This window comes from Chrysochloris asiatica, unplaced genomic scaffold (genome assembly GCF_000296735.1).
Source record: "Chrysochloris asiatica unplaced genomic scaffold, ChrAsi1.0 scaffold00096, whole genome shotgun sequence".
NCBI classification, from domain to species: Eukaryota; Metazoa; Chordata; class Mammalia; order Afrosoricida; family Chrysochloridae; genus Chrysochloris; species Chrysochloris asiatica.
In genome coordinates, this window is record NW_006408614.1 from 10,380,212 (window position 1) to 10,396,675 (window position 16,464).

General features: G+C 54.4%; 1 protein-coding gene across 1 annotated transcript; it reads left to right on the forward strand.

The window, feature by feature from the left end:
• The first annotated feature begins 277 nt into the window (after window positions 1-277).
• KLHL30 (kelch-like family member 30) lies at window positions 278-10,439 on the forward strand. The gene is made up of 7 exons (XM_006866822.1): window positions 278-1,051; window positions 3,487-3,622; window positions 5,097-5,183; window positions 6,813-6,968; window positions 7,617-7,805; window positions 8,482-8,627; window positions 10,188-10,439. The coding sequence occupies exons 1-7, from the start codon at window positions 278-280 to the stop codon at window positions 10,437-10,439; spliced, it is 1,740 nt and encodes a 579-aa protein (XP_006866884.1).
• The last annotated feature ends 6,025 nt before the right edge of the window (window positions 10,440-16,464 follow it).

Below are 16,464 nucleotides of genomic sequence, written 5' to 3' on the forward strand. Positions count from 1 at the left end.
GTCTGAACCCACTCAACAGCACCTAGAAACAGCAATGACTTTGCAGGGGGCGTCAGGGTCGGGTAAGAAAGGAGACTGAAGTGCTTTGCACGCATGTCAGTGGTGCCAAGCAGTGGGTGCTGAGGGGTGGAAAGGACTGGGGGATGCATACTCACTGGGAGACACAAGACACGCCATCCCTTGCTAATGCGACTCCTTCCCTCTCCAGGAGCTTGGAGGGGCACCTGATCCTTCTTCCCGTGAGTCAGCGGGTCACAGGGACCAGGACACTGGCCCCATGGTGCGCAACGTGGATAATCTGGACTTCCATCTGCCCTCCCATGCCCAGGACATGCTGGATGGCCTGCAAAGGCTGCGTGCGCTGCCCAAGCTGGTTGATGTCACGCTGCTGGTGGGCGGTCAGGAGCTGCCCTGCCACCGTGGCCTCCTGGCGCTGAGCAGCCCCTACTTCCACGCTATGTTTGCGGGCGATTTCGCCGAGAGTTTCTCAGCACGCGTGGAACTACGGGATGTGGAGCCGGCCGTGGTGGGGCAGCTGGTGGACTTTGTGTACACTGGCCGGCTGACCATCACCCAGGGCAACGTGGAGGCACTGACACGCACGGCCGCCCACCTCCACTTCCCCGCAGTGCAGAAGGTCTGCGGCCGCTACCTGCAACAGCAGCTCGACGCCACCAATTGCCTGGGAATCTGTGAGTTTGGGGAGCAGCAAGGCCTGATGGGCGTGGCGGCCAAGGCCTGGGCCTTCCTGCGGGAGAACTTTGAGGCCGTGGCGAGAGAGGACGAGTTCTTGCAGCTGCCCCGTGAGCGGCTGACCACCTGCCTGGCCAGCGACCTGCTGCAGGTCCAGCCGGAACAGAGCCGGCTGGAGGCGCTGCTCCGCTGGGTACGCCATGACCCACCAACCAGGGCCCCTCACCTACCTGAGCTGCTCGGCCTGGTGCACTTGGACTCCCTGCCTCCGCCCTGTGTGCAGCAGCTACTGACCTCAGAGCCCCTGATCCAGGCCTCAGAGGCGTGCCAGGAAGCCCTGTCCCGGGGCCATGGTGAGGTGAGATCAGGGCGGGCAGCTCTGGCTGCGGGAAGCAGAGACAGGAGATTCTGAGCATTTAGTCCTGGTGGGCTAATGCGCTGGACCTCAAGGTCAGTTGGCAGTTCAAATCTACCAGGCGCTCCTGGGAAACCCTATGTTGCTGTTGTTAAGTGCCGTTGAGTTGGGTCCGACCCATAGCAACCCTGCATAGGGTTTTCCACCAACCTTGTGGTTCAAACTGACTTTGCAGTCCAGCACATTAACCCACACCAGAACTCCCGGAAACCCTATATAGGGTCGCTACGAGTTGGAACCAACTCCATGGTACTTAACAACAACAACATCTTAGCTGTCTAGTGCTGCTGTGACTGAAATACAAGGGGATGGTCCTAACAAATAGACCCTGAGCCTCTCACCCTCTGTGGGGGCTAGAAGTCCAATTCAGGCTGACAGTTCTAGAGCTTAGCTTTCAGAATCACAGCATCTCACAAGCCACCAGCGTATGACAAACCGACAGACGAGTGGTGGTTAGTCTTTGTCATCCCAAGACCTTGTCTGTGTCCTAGGACTTTGTTAGCCAAAGACAGCAAAACCGTTGGCTTTGAAGAGCAGAAATGAGTTCTGAGCCGTGTGGAGGCCACAGGTGCGAATGTGCTGGGAGGGCCTTGCTCTCACTGAGCGAGCTCTAGAGAAGGAGCTGTGCCCCTCTCTCCAGGGTCCCGGGTTTGTAGGCAGAGCCTTGCATGGTGGGAGTCTCACCCTGGGAGGTCTCCCTGTCTGTAATTGTTCTCTGCTTTGATAAGACAATTCTCAGAAGAGGGGAGGGCGTGGATCCACGCTATTCCAACAGGAGCTCTCAGTGGTTGTTGTTAGGTGCCATCCAGCTGGTCCCAGTGCACCGCAATGACCCTGTGTACAACAGAGGGAAACACTGCCCGGCCCTGGGCTACCCTCGCATTCCTTGTTATGTTTACGGCCTCGGCGCAGTCCCTGGACCAGTCCATCTGGTTACGATCTACCTCCGAAAGGCACGTATGTGCTCCATGGCACACACACACGTGTACACATTCATGTGTGTGCATTAACACACACATATGTAGTGGGATACGCACACATGTATGCATGCACACATACTTACACACTCCTTTACATGCATGTCTGTGCATGCATACACTCACTCAGTACTCCCATGTACATACTCTTGAATACACACAGACCTATAAACACATGTGCACACATGCACACAGATACATGCACAAGTGTACGCCTGCTTGCATGTATACACTCACACATATACATGTGTGCTCAGGTGTGCACATGCATGTGGGCGCACGTTCACATATACACATGTGTTGCTGATACATGCACATCTGTAGACACATGTGTACACATTTACACACTTCTACACATCCCACTGATGCCAGATGTTTGGAGTCCTGGTGTGGCACTGTGGGTTAATGCACCAGACTGCAAAGCCATTTGAACTGCAAGATCGGCAGTTCAAGCTCATCAGTTGCTCCTAGGAAACCCTATACAGGGTCACTATGGGTCGGACCTGACTCGATGGCACTTAACAACAACAACACATGCATACCCTTGTGTACATACACACACCAAGTACTCTTACATATGTACACACAGACCTATACACACCTGTGCACACAGGCACACAGAAATGTGCATATGTATACATTCACACACATATATACATGTGCGTGCTGAGACATGCACATGTATACACACATGCACACATACTTACACACTCCAACAAGTGCATACCCGTGTGTACATGCGCAACCCAGTACACACACATATGTATACCTAAATGCACAGAGATTTATACACTCATGTGCACACACATGCACACAGATATGTACACATGGAAGCATGTATACATTGGCACATATGCATTGTGCTGGGTCTGCACATGTATACACATGCATGTGGGTGTATTCACAATAAACATGTGTGTTGAGATGTGCACATATGTATGCATGTGTGTATATACATACATGCTTATACATGTTGTGTACTGGGACATTCACACATACTTACACATCCTACACATGCATGCCTGTGTGTACATACACACACCTAGTACAAACACATCCATACACCTGAATATACACCAGCCTGTACACAGATGCACACTGAGACCCTCACATGTGTACATATGCATGCACATGAGTATAGGCATGTGCATACATGTGACTGAGCATGCATTCATACATACCTGTATACGTGTTGGTGTGCATGCCCAAACACATGTACACTCACATATTCATATATACACATATGCACACACATGCAGAGGCCCACTCCACTCATATACGCATGACTAAGGACCCTCAGCTGCCCCCTAAACATCCAGGCCTCACTATGCCTAGACGATGTCTTCAGCAGGTGGCCTGCCCAGTGTCCAGGAGCCCCTCTGACCCCTGACACCCCCCCAGGTGCTGCTGGCCCCCCCACAGAAGCTGGAAGAGGTCCTGGTGGTGATGGGTGGGCGGGCGCTGGAGGAGGATGAGGAAGCTGGGGAGGAGCTCGAAGTCCACTCCGGTAACTTCGCCTTCTATAACACCAAGGCCAGTGAGTAGTTCCGTGGTGTCCAACCCACATCAGTCCTGACGGGAGCTGTCCGCCCGTGGCCTGCGCATCAGGCGCCCCATGAGGGAGGGGACACTGACGGGAGGGTGCCCCTTCTCCCACCCAAGGTTCCTGTAGGAGGTTGGCCTCCACTGTCCAGAGTGGGGCCACTGGTGGGGTTGTTAGCCTGGCAGCTTCTTCCCCCTGGTAACCCAGTCCTATGGCCTCCAGGGTATCAGAGGGCTAAGAGAGTGCAGGCAATCCTGGAGGGGGTGAGCACTGGGCTTTAGGGTCACCCTAAACGGTCCTTCAGCAGGTCCCATTACCTGCCCAGGCCTCAGCATCTTTGTGAAATGGGGTTAGTCCCTCTCACAGGACCAAGGTCAGGCAGCGGGCTCTTTGGGGACTGGACTTGTTGGCCCAGAGATACTCTTGGAAGGCACCGATGAGGCTGCCCAGGGTCCTGGGTTCCGGGCTGGGCTCCAGCCCGTCCTCCCCACAATGGCGTCAGTGTCTGGCAGCAGTCCCAGGCCCGGAGCTGACGAGAGGGGATTTGGGGCTGACGTCAGGAGATGAGGATCCTGGCCCCACCTGGGAGCAGCTGCCCCTCAGAGCCATGGGGACAGGCGTCTGGCAGACAGAGGAGGGTGGCTGTTGGACAGTCCCACCCCAGAGGGATACAGACATAAGTCAAGGGGCCATGCCGTCCCGCCCTCGTGCCAGCTCCACATAGCCAGGCTCCCAGCACAGCCCCCAAACCGCTGTAAACAGCAAACAGCCAAGTCCCCCCAGGGGGAGCGGACCCCAGACCTCACCAGCTTCCTGGGCTTTGACATAGCGTAGTGGTTACAAATCAGGCAACGAATCACAAGGTCAGCAGTTCGAAACTACCAGCTGTTCCGCGGGAAAAAGATGAGGCTTTCTGCTCCCGTAAAGATTTACAGCCTCGGGAACCCTGTACAGGGTCTCTGTGAGTTGGCTCCGACTCCACGGCACATAACCACCACCACCACCACCCTCTTGATTTGGCTTCCCCAGCATTTCCCGTCTCTTGCCTCAGTTTCCTCCATGAAGGCAGATCAGACTTGGGGCACCACTCTGTCCCTCACTACCATGACAGGAAGAATGGGAGGAGGGACGGGGCACTAGTGATGCCACAGATCAGACCACGAAGCCACTTCCCTATCTGAGGGAGGCGGGTCCCTGCAGGGTCAGCTTTGGGACTGAGTGAGACCTTGACCTAGGAGCCTGGGCTGTTGCTCTGCACATCTGGGGGTCATTTGTGTCCAGTGGGGCAACATGGAGAGGCAAGGGGCTGCCGTGAACACCTCTGGCCTCACCAGGTGTCCCTGGACTCTGCACCGCCCACTACTGTGGCCTGCTGAGTCCTGCCCAGCAAGCAGGGACGTTGCACAATAGGAAGAGGTCTGTGGCAGGGTGAGCGTCCAGTCCTCACCACCCTCTCTCCTCCCGCAAGAGCGATGGATGGCGCTCCCTGACTTCCCCGACTACCACAAGTGGGGCTTCTCGCTGGCTGCGCTGAACAATGACATCTACGTCACAGGTGAGCAACTGCCGACCTGCAGCAGAACCATCGCCCGCTCATGTGCAAAGCCAGGAGGATAGAGCCCTTCTAGACCTTTGCGTGCATTGCAAATCAAAGGCTGGGCCTAACTCACTTGTGGACCCACACTCAGGGGCTCCTAGAAGACCCCGTGATAGGGGGTGGGGAAAATCACTCTGCCTGAGCTGCTGGTGAGAGCTGATTGGGGGCAGCTTCTGCTGATGGGGTGCTAGAAACCACTGACCCTGACTGAGTTTGTGTGGGTGGGAGAGCTGGCCATGGTCATGAAGCTGGGCTGCACCCTCAGAACAGGGGTTCTGTTCTGGACGCCTCTGGACTGCCTGTGGTCTCACCCCGGTTCAGCATCTGGCAGTCCAGAGAACAGCAGAAATCTAAAGGCCCCCTGCCTGAGAGAAATGGTAACCAAAGGGAATCCACCCAGCAGCACAGAGGCATAAAGACCTGGCAATCTGCTTCTGTAAAGATCACAGCCAATAAGATCGCACGGAGCAGTTCTACTGTCACATGGGACTGTTGCTAAGTGCCGTTGAGTCGGTTCCAACTCATAGCGACTCCGTACAGGGTTTCTGAGAAGCAGCTTGAACTGTGAACCTTGTGGTTCAAACCGACCTTTCAGTCCCATGCTTATCCTACAAAGCCATGCCAGGCTGTCCACATGGATCTGCTAAGTTACAAATCAACTATGAAATCATGGCCTAGCCGGGGACCCCAGGCCTGTAAGGGAGCCCAGTGCAGGGGCATGTCTAAGGGGTGGGGGGATGGCATGTGTCCTGGGCCCCACTGGAAGGGGGTGTCATTGGGCATGTCCATCCAGCAAGTTAACACGAACACTGTCCTATTCCAGAGGTTCCGTGGGGCCAGGAAAGGAATGTTGGTGGTGCTGGGGGTTAGGCACTGAGCTGCTAACTGCAAACTCGACGGTTCAAACCCACCAGCTGCTCTGCAGGAGAAAGATGAGGCTGTCTGCCCTGTAAAGATTTACATACAGTCCGGGAAACCCTATGAGTTGGAATCAACTCAACGGAAGTGGGCTTAGATTTTTTGGTCAAAGACGCTGGTTCGAACCCACCAGCCACTCTGCAGGAGAAAGATGTGCCCGTTTGTTTTGTAACGATGACAGCTTTGGAACCCCTCTGTCATGCGGGGTCGCTGTGAGGCAGAACCGACTTGGCAGCAGTGAGTACAGGTCCATGCAGTGGGGTGACGTTGCCCTGCCGAATGTAGAAAGAGAAGAAAGTAAAAACAATGACTCAGGGCCCATCCCAGACCAACTTTCATCCGTGAAAGCAACCAAGGGCAGTTGTCGCTGTCATGTGTGCCGACATGTGTGTAAGGAATAACCCAGCTTGACGTGCATTTCTGAGCTGATGGGGTGGTTGTTGTATGTTTCAAGTCAGTTCTGACTCACAGTGACCTTGTATGGGGTTCCCAAGGAGCAGCTGGTGAGTTTCAACCACCAAACTTGTGATTAGCAGTTCAGTGCTTATCCTACAGTGTCACACCAGAACTCCTGATATGACGAGAAGTTCTCTAAAAGGCGGGTGTCAGAGGTCTGGACAGGGGTGCAATGTCAGTGCTGGGCACACATGGACAGAACCTATTCCACAGGTGGTTCCAGGGGCTCACAGACGGACACCTGGTCCACCACGCAGGCCTGGTGTTTCCTGCTGAAGGAGGCGGCCTGGAGGCCCGTGGCACCGATGCTGAAAGCCCGCACCAACCATGCCAGCGCCGCGCTCAACGGGGAGATCTACGCCATTGGGGGTGAGCCCCCTGGGACTGTCCTGCCGGTCCTGTGGCTATCGTTCTGCCCAGTCCAGAGGCCTCATCTCCTATAGCAATGGCCCTTTCCCATCCTGCCCATGAGAGGGCAAAGCAGCCCACAGAGCAACCCGGGGTGACACCCAACAGAGGGCACATAGATCCCCAAAGGTGCCGGAGGGATCTGGCCTTAACTGCCCAGAGTCTCAGGCACATTGAACCCAGGTCCAGGGGACCATCATGGGCCCTTTGATATCACATTATCTCCACCCACCCTGAGGACAAGGGTCCTGCCTTACCCCAACCCACCTGGCAGCCCAGGAATAAGACTGAGCAGTTGGATATTGTGACCATATGATTGGGTGACCACTGGCCCTTGTTTGAAGTGACTACTATGTCCTGGGCCTCTCCAGAGCTAAGAGCACCTCGAGTCCCCAAGCTCTTCCACAGGCTAAGGTCCTGGCCCAGGGAGCAGCAGACGGTCCCCGCATCGGCACCTCCAGACTCTATGCGGCAGCAGCAGTGTGGTGGGACCCAGGGCTGAGGCAGAAACTGGGCACCAAGACTTCGGGATAAGGACCCCAAGTTTCCCAAAGCCCCCTCCTCCATGCCCAGCCCAACACAGGCTAACACCTGCCCTCTGCCCCACAGGTACTACCCTGGACATGGTGGAGGTGGAGAGCTATGACCCCTTCACCAACAGCTGGACACCCGTCAGTCCAGCCCTCAAATACGTCAGCAACTTCTCAGCCGCCAGCTGCCAAGGTCGCCTCTACTTGGTGGGCTCCAGTGCCTGCAAGTACAATGCGCTAGCTCTGCAGTGCTACAACCCGGTCACAGGTGCCAGCAGGGGGAGGGGATGAGGCCACAGGTCCCTCCCTGCAGTGCTACAACCCCGTCACAGGTGCCAGGAGACAGAGGGCCCCTCTGCAGTGTCAGTGGAGGACAGTGGGACAGCCCCAACATGGCTGGGAAGATGGGGCTAGGGGTTGCCTGACAGGAGTACATGTGGCCACAGTCCCATGGGAGGTGGAGGCTGGAGCTAAGGAGCCTGGGGTGGGAAGGCAGCTCCTCACTTGTCCAGGCATCCATCCTAGAGGTTCATGGGGCTGGGGGTGCTGGGGGCCAAATTCCCTGTCCTGCTCGGGCCTCCACACTGCAGGGTGTCTGGGAGAGAGTCCGGCCTTGTCCACTCTCTGTAACTGCTGTGTGGCTGTGCTCTGGACTCTGGCTTGGGTGGAGTCCCAGCGTGGCCCCTACCTGATGAGGTGGTCTTCCTGGCCAGGGACTCACTTTGTTCTGTCCCCAAGACCCACCTGGAAATGTGGGCAGCAGGACCTACGAGCTGACATGTGCCAAATGCCCATGCGTCCTTGGGGTCCAAGTAGGGCCCACCTGGTTACCTGAACCCAGGGGAGGAGATGAGGCAGAGGCCCCGGGCCCCGAGGTGACTCCAGTCAGGTGGGGTCAGCAGGAGTCTCGAGAGCCAACCTCCAGGACCCCCGTGTCCCCGCAGATGTGTGGAGCATGATCGCCTCACCCTTTCTGCCCAAGTACCTCTCCTCACCTCGCTGTGCTGCGCTGCACGGGGCCCTCTACCTTATCGGGGACAACACCAAGAAGGTCTACGTGTATGACCCCAGGGCCAACCTGTGGAGGAAGGTAGGCCCCCTGCTCCACGTGGTGATTCCCACCCACCTAGAGCTTGGACACCTGGGGCACAGGCCTGGAGCAAGGAGGGTCTGGGGGTTTGCCCGTGGTAGGGGGCAGTGAAGGCTGAGGTGGAGCAACAGCAATACCGGTCAGGGGTGAAGGTGTGGCCCAGAGCTGGGGTCACCCTCTGAGCTCCCATCCTGAGTACTCCATCTTCCCCAAGAAGCAGCCCACTCTCCTCCTGGGAACAGAGCCAGCTGCCCCTGCTGGGGGATATGGGCGGCACAGCAGTGGACACACAGGGCCGTGATGGTCTCAAGAGACCCACTCGCTTTGCTCTCAGAGTAGGACCACGCCAGGAGACCCCACGATGGGCCACAGCACCAGGGCTGGCTCACCAGGGAACAGTGGGGTCTCTGCCTCCTGCTGCCCACAGCTGTCCCCTGGCATTAGCATTCAGATGACCGGGGCCTTATTACTGCAGGAACAGGTGCAGGTCGGCCCCTCCAGCTGGTGATTCCTCCTTCCTGAACCACAGCAGTCATCTCCCGGCCTGCTCTAGGCCGGGGGGTGGGGGGGTGGGGTGGGGGCGCTAGGCCTGTGGTGGTCCACCCAGACTTCCAGAAGGCTGACCCTCCCTCCTACCTTACCCGCAACCCCTGTCAAGGGCACTGCCTAGGACACAGGCAAACTAGGGTTCAGGGCTGAATGAGGGTCTTTCTGAGTCAGAGACAGAGCCACTTGTGGTCCCCTCCCAGAGCAGCTGTGAGGACGAGGACCCCAGGAAGCAGCTCTACTCCCTCCATGCCCACCCGTGACTCCCAACTTCAGAGATGGGCCAACGTGGGCCTGGGAGGTCACTGGTCCCCTTTTTGGAAAGTCTGAAAGGGTCTTGCTGAAGTGGGGATGTGGAGGAAATGTAGCAGGGGCTGGGTGACTCCCAGACTGGCCGATGTAGACAGGATGACCACCAATCCTTAGGCCCCAACCACCCCAACTCCCCACCTCCACCCCCACTGTCCTCTGGCCCTGACCCTCCATCCACTCCACCCTCTAGCCCTGCCCTCTGACTCTGGCCTGTTCATTACCTTGACCTCTCCATCCCTGCCCTCTGACACTGACCAAGCCTTCTAGTAATGACCCCGCCTACTGACCCTGACTGCAACCTCTACCTTGACCCCACCCAATCCGCAGGACCTAACCTCTGGCTCAGACCCTGTCCACTACTCTGACCCTGCCTACTGTCTCTGACCCCATCCTATCTGCCGGTCCTGGCCCTGTCCACTGTTCTGGCTGGGCGCCTAGCCACTGTCCCGGACCCCGCCCTCCAACCCTGACTCCACCCCATCTTCTAGTCCTGGCCCCGCCCCATATTAGCCTTGACTCCGCCCACTGCTCTGACCCCTGCCTGCTAGCCCTGACCCCACCCCATCTGCTGGCCCTAACTCCATCCACTGGTCTTGATCCTACCTCATCCGCCGGTCCTGGTCCCGCCCACTGTCCTGGCCCCTCCCCATCGGCTGGCCCTGACACCGCCCGCTGTCCTGACCCCGTCCCGCCCGCCCCCAGGTGCAGCCGTTACACAGCCTACATGAGAACGGGGCTCTGGTGCCGCTGGGGGACGCGCTCTATGTGACGGGAGGCCGATGGCAGGGTATGGACGGTGATTACCACGTGGAGATGGAGGCCTACGACCACGTGCAGGACGCGTGGACCCGCCGTGGCGCCCTGCCCCGCCTCTGGCTCTACCACGGTGCCTCAGCCGTCTTCCTGGACGTGAGGCGGTGGACCCAGCCCTTCGGTGTCGCCCCGCAGAACTAGCGGAGGAACTGCGGCCACGGGGTCCCCAGGTCGCTGCTCCCACCAGAGACCAGGTGGACATATGGCCCCCCAAGTCCTGAGTGTTACTTTTCTCTTGGCTGTGTCCCCTGAGCCATCGATGGGACTGCCCCGCCAGACCACAGGACAGCTGCATGTGTGGACTCTGGGCAGCAGAGAAGGGGCCAGTTCTCTGAGAGCTAGCTGTCTCTGGCCCTAAGTCACCAGGACTTAGGAGGAGATGCACAATGGGGATGGTTGAAGAGAGACCCAGAAGCCCAGGCCATGGGGGTGGGGGACAGGAGGGCAGGAAGGGTCAGGCATTGTCCTATCCTGCTTATTAGGGTGCTGCTGGGGCCTTGCAGCTTCCCCTCAGCCTCTGTATGGTGTCACCCCCAGAAGGGCAGCAGCCACAATGACAATAGAAAAGAGTGGGGGGAGGGGCTGGAGGCAGAGGTCTCAGCTGGGACTATACTGGGGACAGGGGCACCCAGGGCCGGTGACAGGGAGGGTGCTTCTTGGAGCAGTTGGCTTCTAAGCGAATACTTCATCCAGAAGGCAACTCCCAGCATCTGAGACTTATTGGAAGTCTATGGAGAATTCAGGGGAAGTGAGGGGGAAATGTGGGTACCTCCAGCTGCAAGGATGGGGGCGGGGTTCACGTGGCCCCAGCACCCAAGTTCTGACCAACGTCCAGAGCAATGCTGACTTAGCAGCCCCCTGTATCTCACCTCACAGTCCTAATAAAGGACCCCATTGGGTGCTAAGGGTAGACCCTTTTGTCTGCAGCTTTCTCAGAAGACAGAGAATACAAGTCTCGATCCCACCTGGTCCACAGCCTGTCTAGGCACCTCTCATTGTGAGGAGAGGGATGGGGACCAGGCGTCCCTGGCTCAAGACCCTCTTTCCCCCTAACCTGGCTTCCTACACATGTTCTTGTGGGAGAACTGAGCCCCCAGAGGAGACCGTCTCCAGGTTCCCTCCCCAGTTCCTGGTGACCACCCATCTACTCTCGGTGTCTATAGTTTCATTGGCTCTGGACCTTTCCTGCAAGTGTGACCAGCCTCTCATTCAGCACCACGTGTCCAAGACTCGCCATGTGGTAGCATGTGTCAGCACTTTATTCCCCTTTATGGAGGTATCACTTTAAACAAAAACAATGTATTCATCCAGTGATGGGCACTTGGGGTGTTGCTACTTTGGACTACTGTGAATTATGCGTAATGAGCAATTCATGCACAAGGATTAGAATAACTGCTTTTCATTCTTTGGGGTTTATACCTAGGAATGGAATTGCTGTTAGCGTATATGGTGGCACAGTGTGTAAGTGCTTGGCTGCTAACTGCAAGGTTAGCGGTTTGAACACACCTCAGGAGAAAGATGGAGCAGCCTGGGAAAACCCAGGGAGCAATTCTACTCCGTTGTATGACTCAGAATCAACTCTGGGCCAACAAAGGGCAAAGGTTTGGGGTGTGTGTGTGTGTGTGTGTGTGTGTGTGTGTGTGTGTTTAATGGCAATTCTATAACTGTTTTTGTAATTACAATTATAAAATGGTAAAAATGTAACAAAAGAGTTACCGATCCAACATTTTTAAAAAGATGGTCTAATAACCTAGTTTATTTGGGGGAAATGTATGTGTGCTTTGCTCTCTATCTGTATGGTAAGCATATGTGTGGTGTGACAAATTACTTGCCTTTCCAACATTCTTCATGTGTACAATTCAGTGATGTGAGCTATATCCATCAGGTGTAACCATTACCATCACCTGTCTCCAAATTTCCCATCACCCTTAGTGGAGCTTCAGTGTTCTCAAAGTAGTGAGGCCCCTTTGCCTCCCTCGCACCTGTCCCTGGTAATCACTAATAAACTTTGCTGTCTACAGACTTGTCAATGCTGCATCTTTCCTATACGTGAACCAATGTATTTCAGTTAGCACAATGTTTTCTAGGTTGATCCGTGTTATAACAGGTATGAAGGCTTCATTTTATGATTGTTTTTAATGGTTGAGTACATTCCTTTTGATGTAGGTACCAGGTGCTGTGGGTTAAGGTGCTGGACTGCAAAATCGGTTTGAAAAGCAAGGTCAGCGGTTCAAGCTCACCAGTTGCTTCTTGGAAAGCTTATACAGGGTCGCTATGGGTTGGAACTGACTCAACGGCACTTAACAACAACAAATGATAATCCTATATTTAGTTGGTGCTTTTTTTTTTTTTCCTAATTGTTTCATGTTGTTGTTGTTGTTAAGTGCCATCAACTAGCTTCCGACCCATAATGACCCTGTATAGGGTTTCCGAGGAGCAGCTGGTGAGCTTGAACTGCCGACCTTGCTATTCAAAGGGCTTTGCAGTCTGGTGCATTAACCCACAGTGCCACACCACTTATAGTGGTAAACATATACAGAATAAAGCGGAGTCCTGGTGGGTTAATGTGCCAGACAGAAAAGCCATTTGAGCTACAAGGTCGGCAGTTCACGCTCACCAGCTGCTCCTTGGAAACCCTATACAGGGTTGTTATGGGTCGGAACCGACTCGATGGCACTTAACAACAACAATCCAACATGTTTCTATGCACACTTCAGTGATGCTGTTTAACATCGTGCACATTTGTTACCGCTACCAATTTCCAGATTATTGCGCCACCATATCTCAGTGCCCCTAAATCAAGCCTCTCCCTTTCCCCCTAGATTTAACTTGTTGAGGAACCATCAAACTACTTTCCACAATGGGGCACCATTTGACACTTTGTATTGATGCACAAGTTCCTCATTACCATTTCTTAGTGTCTGTTTTCCCGTGTTATTACTATAGACACTGGGTGAAACAGTATCTCCTTGTGATTTTGACTTGCAGTTCTCTGACAGCTAACGCACCTTTTCAACCTTACTCCATACCCATTAACAGATTGTCCATTTGAACAAGGGGTCTCCAAAGAGTTGGTGGAAAATAAACCCCTTCTCTTTTAATTCCCTGTTTTCCATGAAGATTTTGAAGTGCCTTCGTATTATCTTCTTTGGAGAAATACCGATTCAAGTGATTTTGATCACAATCTTATGTAAGAATGTCATTCTCTCCAAATGACAGCAGCCTTCAAAACAGAGCCACTGGTAGTGACCCTCTTGAACTGCCCTGAGGACTCATGTTTTAAATTATTCTATGCAAAACATGGAGACCATTAGCAGAAAGTCATCTAAGAGACTCTGTGGGTAAAGCAAAGGAGAACCCGTGTGGTTACACCTGCCCAGGTGCCTGTGGCTTGTACCTAGCACCTGGCCCTGTGCGGGCAGGTGGTGGGAATGGTCTGTGAAGTCTCCCGAGCTGCAGGCTGGCCTCTGTGGTGGGAGCTGGTTCTAGAGGAGAGCTCTTGCTAGGTGGTTCTGTGACCCTGGGTCAAACCTTGGGCCAGTCTCAGGGTCTGAAGCTCAGTTTCCTCCTCTGGACAGTGGGGATAAGCACATAGTTTGAGAATTCGATGACATAGTGTGCATGGAAGGTCCAGGGCCCAGCACAGGCTGACCGCCTGTCCACCGGGAGGCCACACACAGCTGACCGCAGGCTCCCACTGTTTTCAAGGACAAAGGGGACATCCATTCCCATGACTTCATCGGCAAAGGGCCTTCCTCCGGAGGATGGGAGAAGAGTGGGAAATGGGACGCCGTGACATGTGGGCCCAGGAATGAAAGTGAGACGGGAGCCAGGCATGAAGGCATGTGGGACAGTCATCGGGTCCCCCTGCCCTGGCCACTGGCTGAGGGCTCCCACCCTGGGATGTATCCACTCACGGAACCCATGGGCAGGAAGAAAGGAGGTTTGTTACCATTCGAATCCTGTTTCTGTGGGCTCCACTGAGCAGAAGACGCTTTGAGAAAAGGCCACAGAACACACAAGGGAGGCCAGGCCCACAGCCCCCCCTGGCCTGGCCAGGCCTCCTGTGTTGTCACCTCGAGATCGTGTTACAGGAGATGTTCAGGACCAGAACCGATTCGATTTGGGCCCATGACATCACCAGGGTCACTCACTGTTTGGGGAAAATAACTGTTTTCACATGACAACCACTCCTGCCCTCCCCACAGGCCTCACGCTGGCAACGGCCCCCCACTGTGAGGTGGAAATGATGTCACCTTAGCAGCTTAAGGATCATGCTCCCCAAATCGGGCCCCCCAATCTTGAGCAAAATGTGTGCTTGTGAAGATATAACTGGAGCTAGGGCAAAATGCCTGACCCTGGCACTGAGCCCGGCCCTGTGTTGCTGAGGGCCCGGTGGCCCTGGGCAAGTGGGGTGTTTGCTTTTTGCAGACACTTGAAGGCTTCGTTCTCAGAGCTGTGTCTCCTGAGAACAGCAGGTCCCTCCCTGCCAGCGGAGTGGCAGGTTTCAGCGACAAAGAGCAACCCATACTGAGTGCCTTGTGGTCCACAGATAAAGTCCTCAAATAAACAAAAAAGAAATTTCCAGAAACGCTTCACCTTACAGCACCCATTCAGCCAGATTACGGTCACAGCAAAATTCCCCACAACCAGGTTCCTCCCAGGCGTCTCTGGGGGGATGAGAAGAGAAGGTCCCCTGAGTGATGCACATCATTCAAGATTTTAAAACTCCTCCTCGCACGGTAGGCACCAGAAGTGAATACCCTTATTCGTGACAAAGCTGTGGAGTGTTTCCTGATGGACTAAGTCCAAATATTTTACTGAGTGCCTGTTACATTATTGTTGTTGTTAAGTGTCTTTGAATTGGTTCCGACTCAAAACGACCCAATATAGGGTTTCCAAAGAGTGTCTGGTGGATTTGAACTGCTGACCCTGTTCAAACTAACCCTGTGGTCCTGCACTTAGCCTACAATGCCACATAAGGGTTTTCAGGTGTGTTCTGTTGTTGTTGTTGTTAAGTGCCGTCGACGATTCCGACCCATAGCAATCCTGTATAGGGTTTCCGAGGAGCAGCTGGTGAGCTTGAACTGCCGACTTTACAGTTCAAACAGCTTTGCAGTCTGACGCATTAACCCACAGCGCCACACCAGGACTCCAGGTGTGTTCTAGGAGATCTGCAATTTCTTTAGGAATTTATCCCCTACTCCCGCCCATTTCACGGATATATTTTGGGGGTAAGTTTTTAACCAGGTTTTAAAGACAGGGTTTCTCATCTGCAGTCCTAATGTACCACTGAAAGACATCTCCATAGAATAAGTCTATAGGACACACTGACCCCTGGGTGGGGACAAATTCTCAGGAGGACAGGATATTTTTTCCCTTTGAAGCCCCCCTTCCCTGTCCTATAGGAATAAAGGAGGAATTACAAAGAATACTTAATAGAGGCATTTTTTCTAAGGTGTAAAGTATTTCCTTCATCTCTCAGACTTCTGACATACTGTCAGGTGGGACCAGTCCCTGGAGAAGGATATCATGCTGGGTAAAGCACAAAGTAAGCAAAAAGAGGAAGACCCCTAAGGAGATGGATTGGCACAGTGGCAGCAGCAGTGGGCTCAAACAACGATTGTGAGGACAGCGCAGGGCCGGACGGTGTTTCAGTCTGTTGTGCTGGTCACTATGACTCGATGGCAGCTAACAACAACAACAAAGTATTTCCCTGTTTCACCCCCACCCACTACCTTAAGCCAGCCACATGGAGCTACACGAGGGCCAGGTGTACACACACAGGTGGTGAAGGGGGGCTTTTTGACTGGGATGAAAAGAGGACCCTCGCCTGGGCTGGAGAGAGGCAGCCCTGAGGTTTCCTTGGAGCCTACTCAAAGCCAGACACCTCCTATCACAAGACTTGCTTAAAGTCACCTGCTACCATAGAGTTGGTTCAGAGCCACCCTATAGGACTGAATAGACCTACACCTGAGGGTTTCCAAGGCTATCATCTTTACAGAAGACTGTCTTATCTAGGTCCTTCAGAATGGCTGGTGGGCGGACTCAAACTGCCAACCTCTCGGCTACCAGCCTGGTGCTTAATCCACTGCACCATTAAGATGCCTTTAGCTTGCCTTCCAAAACATAAAAACCAACTCCACAGCCATCAAGTCAATTCTAA

What these genes read in the sequence shown, in the direction of transcription:
- KLHL30 (XM_006866822.1), top strand. Translation starts at nt 278, where the DNA reads ATGGTGCGCAACGTGGATAATCTGGACTTCCATCTGCCCTCCCATGCC. An exon ending in CTTCTATAACACCAAGGCCA is followed by an intron (nt 3,623 to 5,096) that starts GTGAGTAGTTCC and finishes TCCTCCCGCAAG; the next exon opens with AGCGATGGATGGCGCTCCCT. An exon ending in CAATGACATCTACGTCACAG is followed by an intron (nt 5,184 to 6,812) that starts GTGAGCAACTGC and finishes CCTATTCCACAG; the next exon opens with GTGGTTCCAGGGGCTCACAG.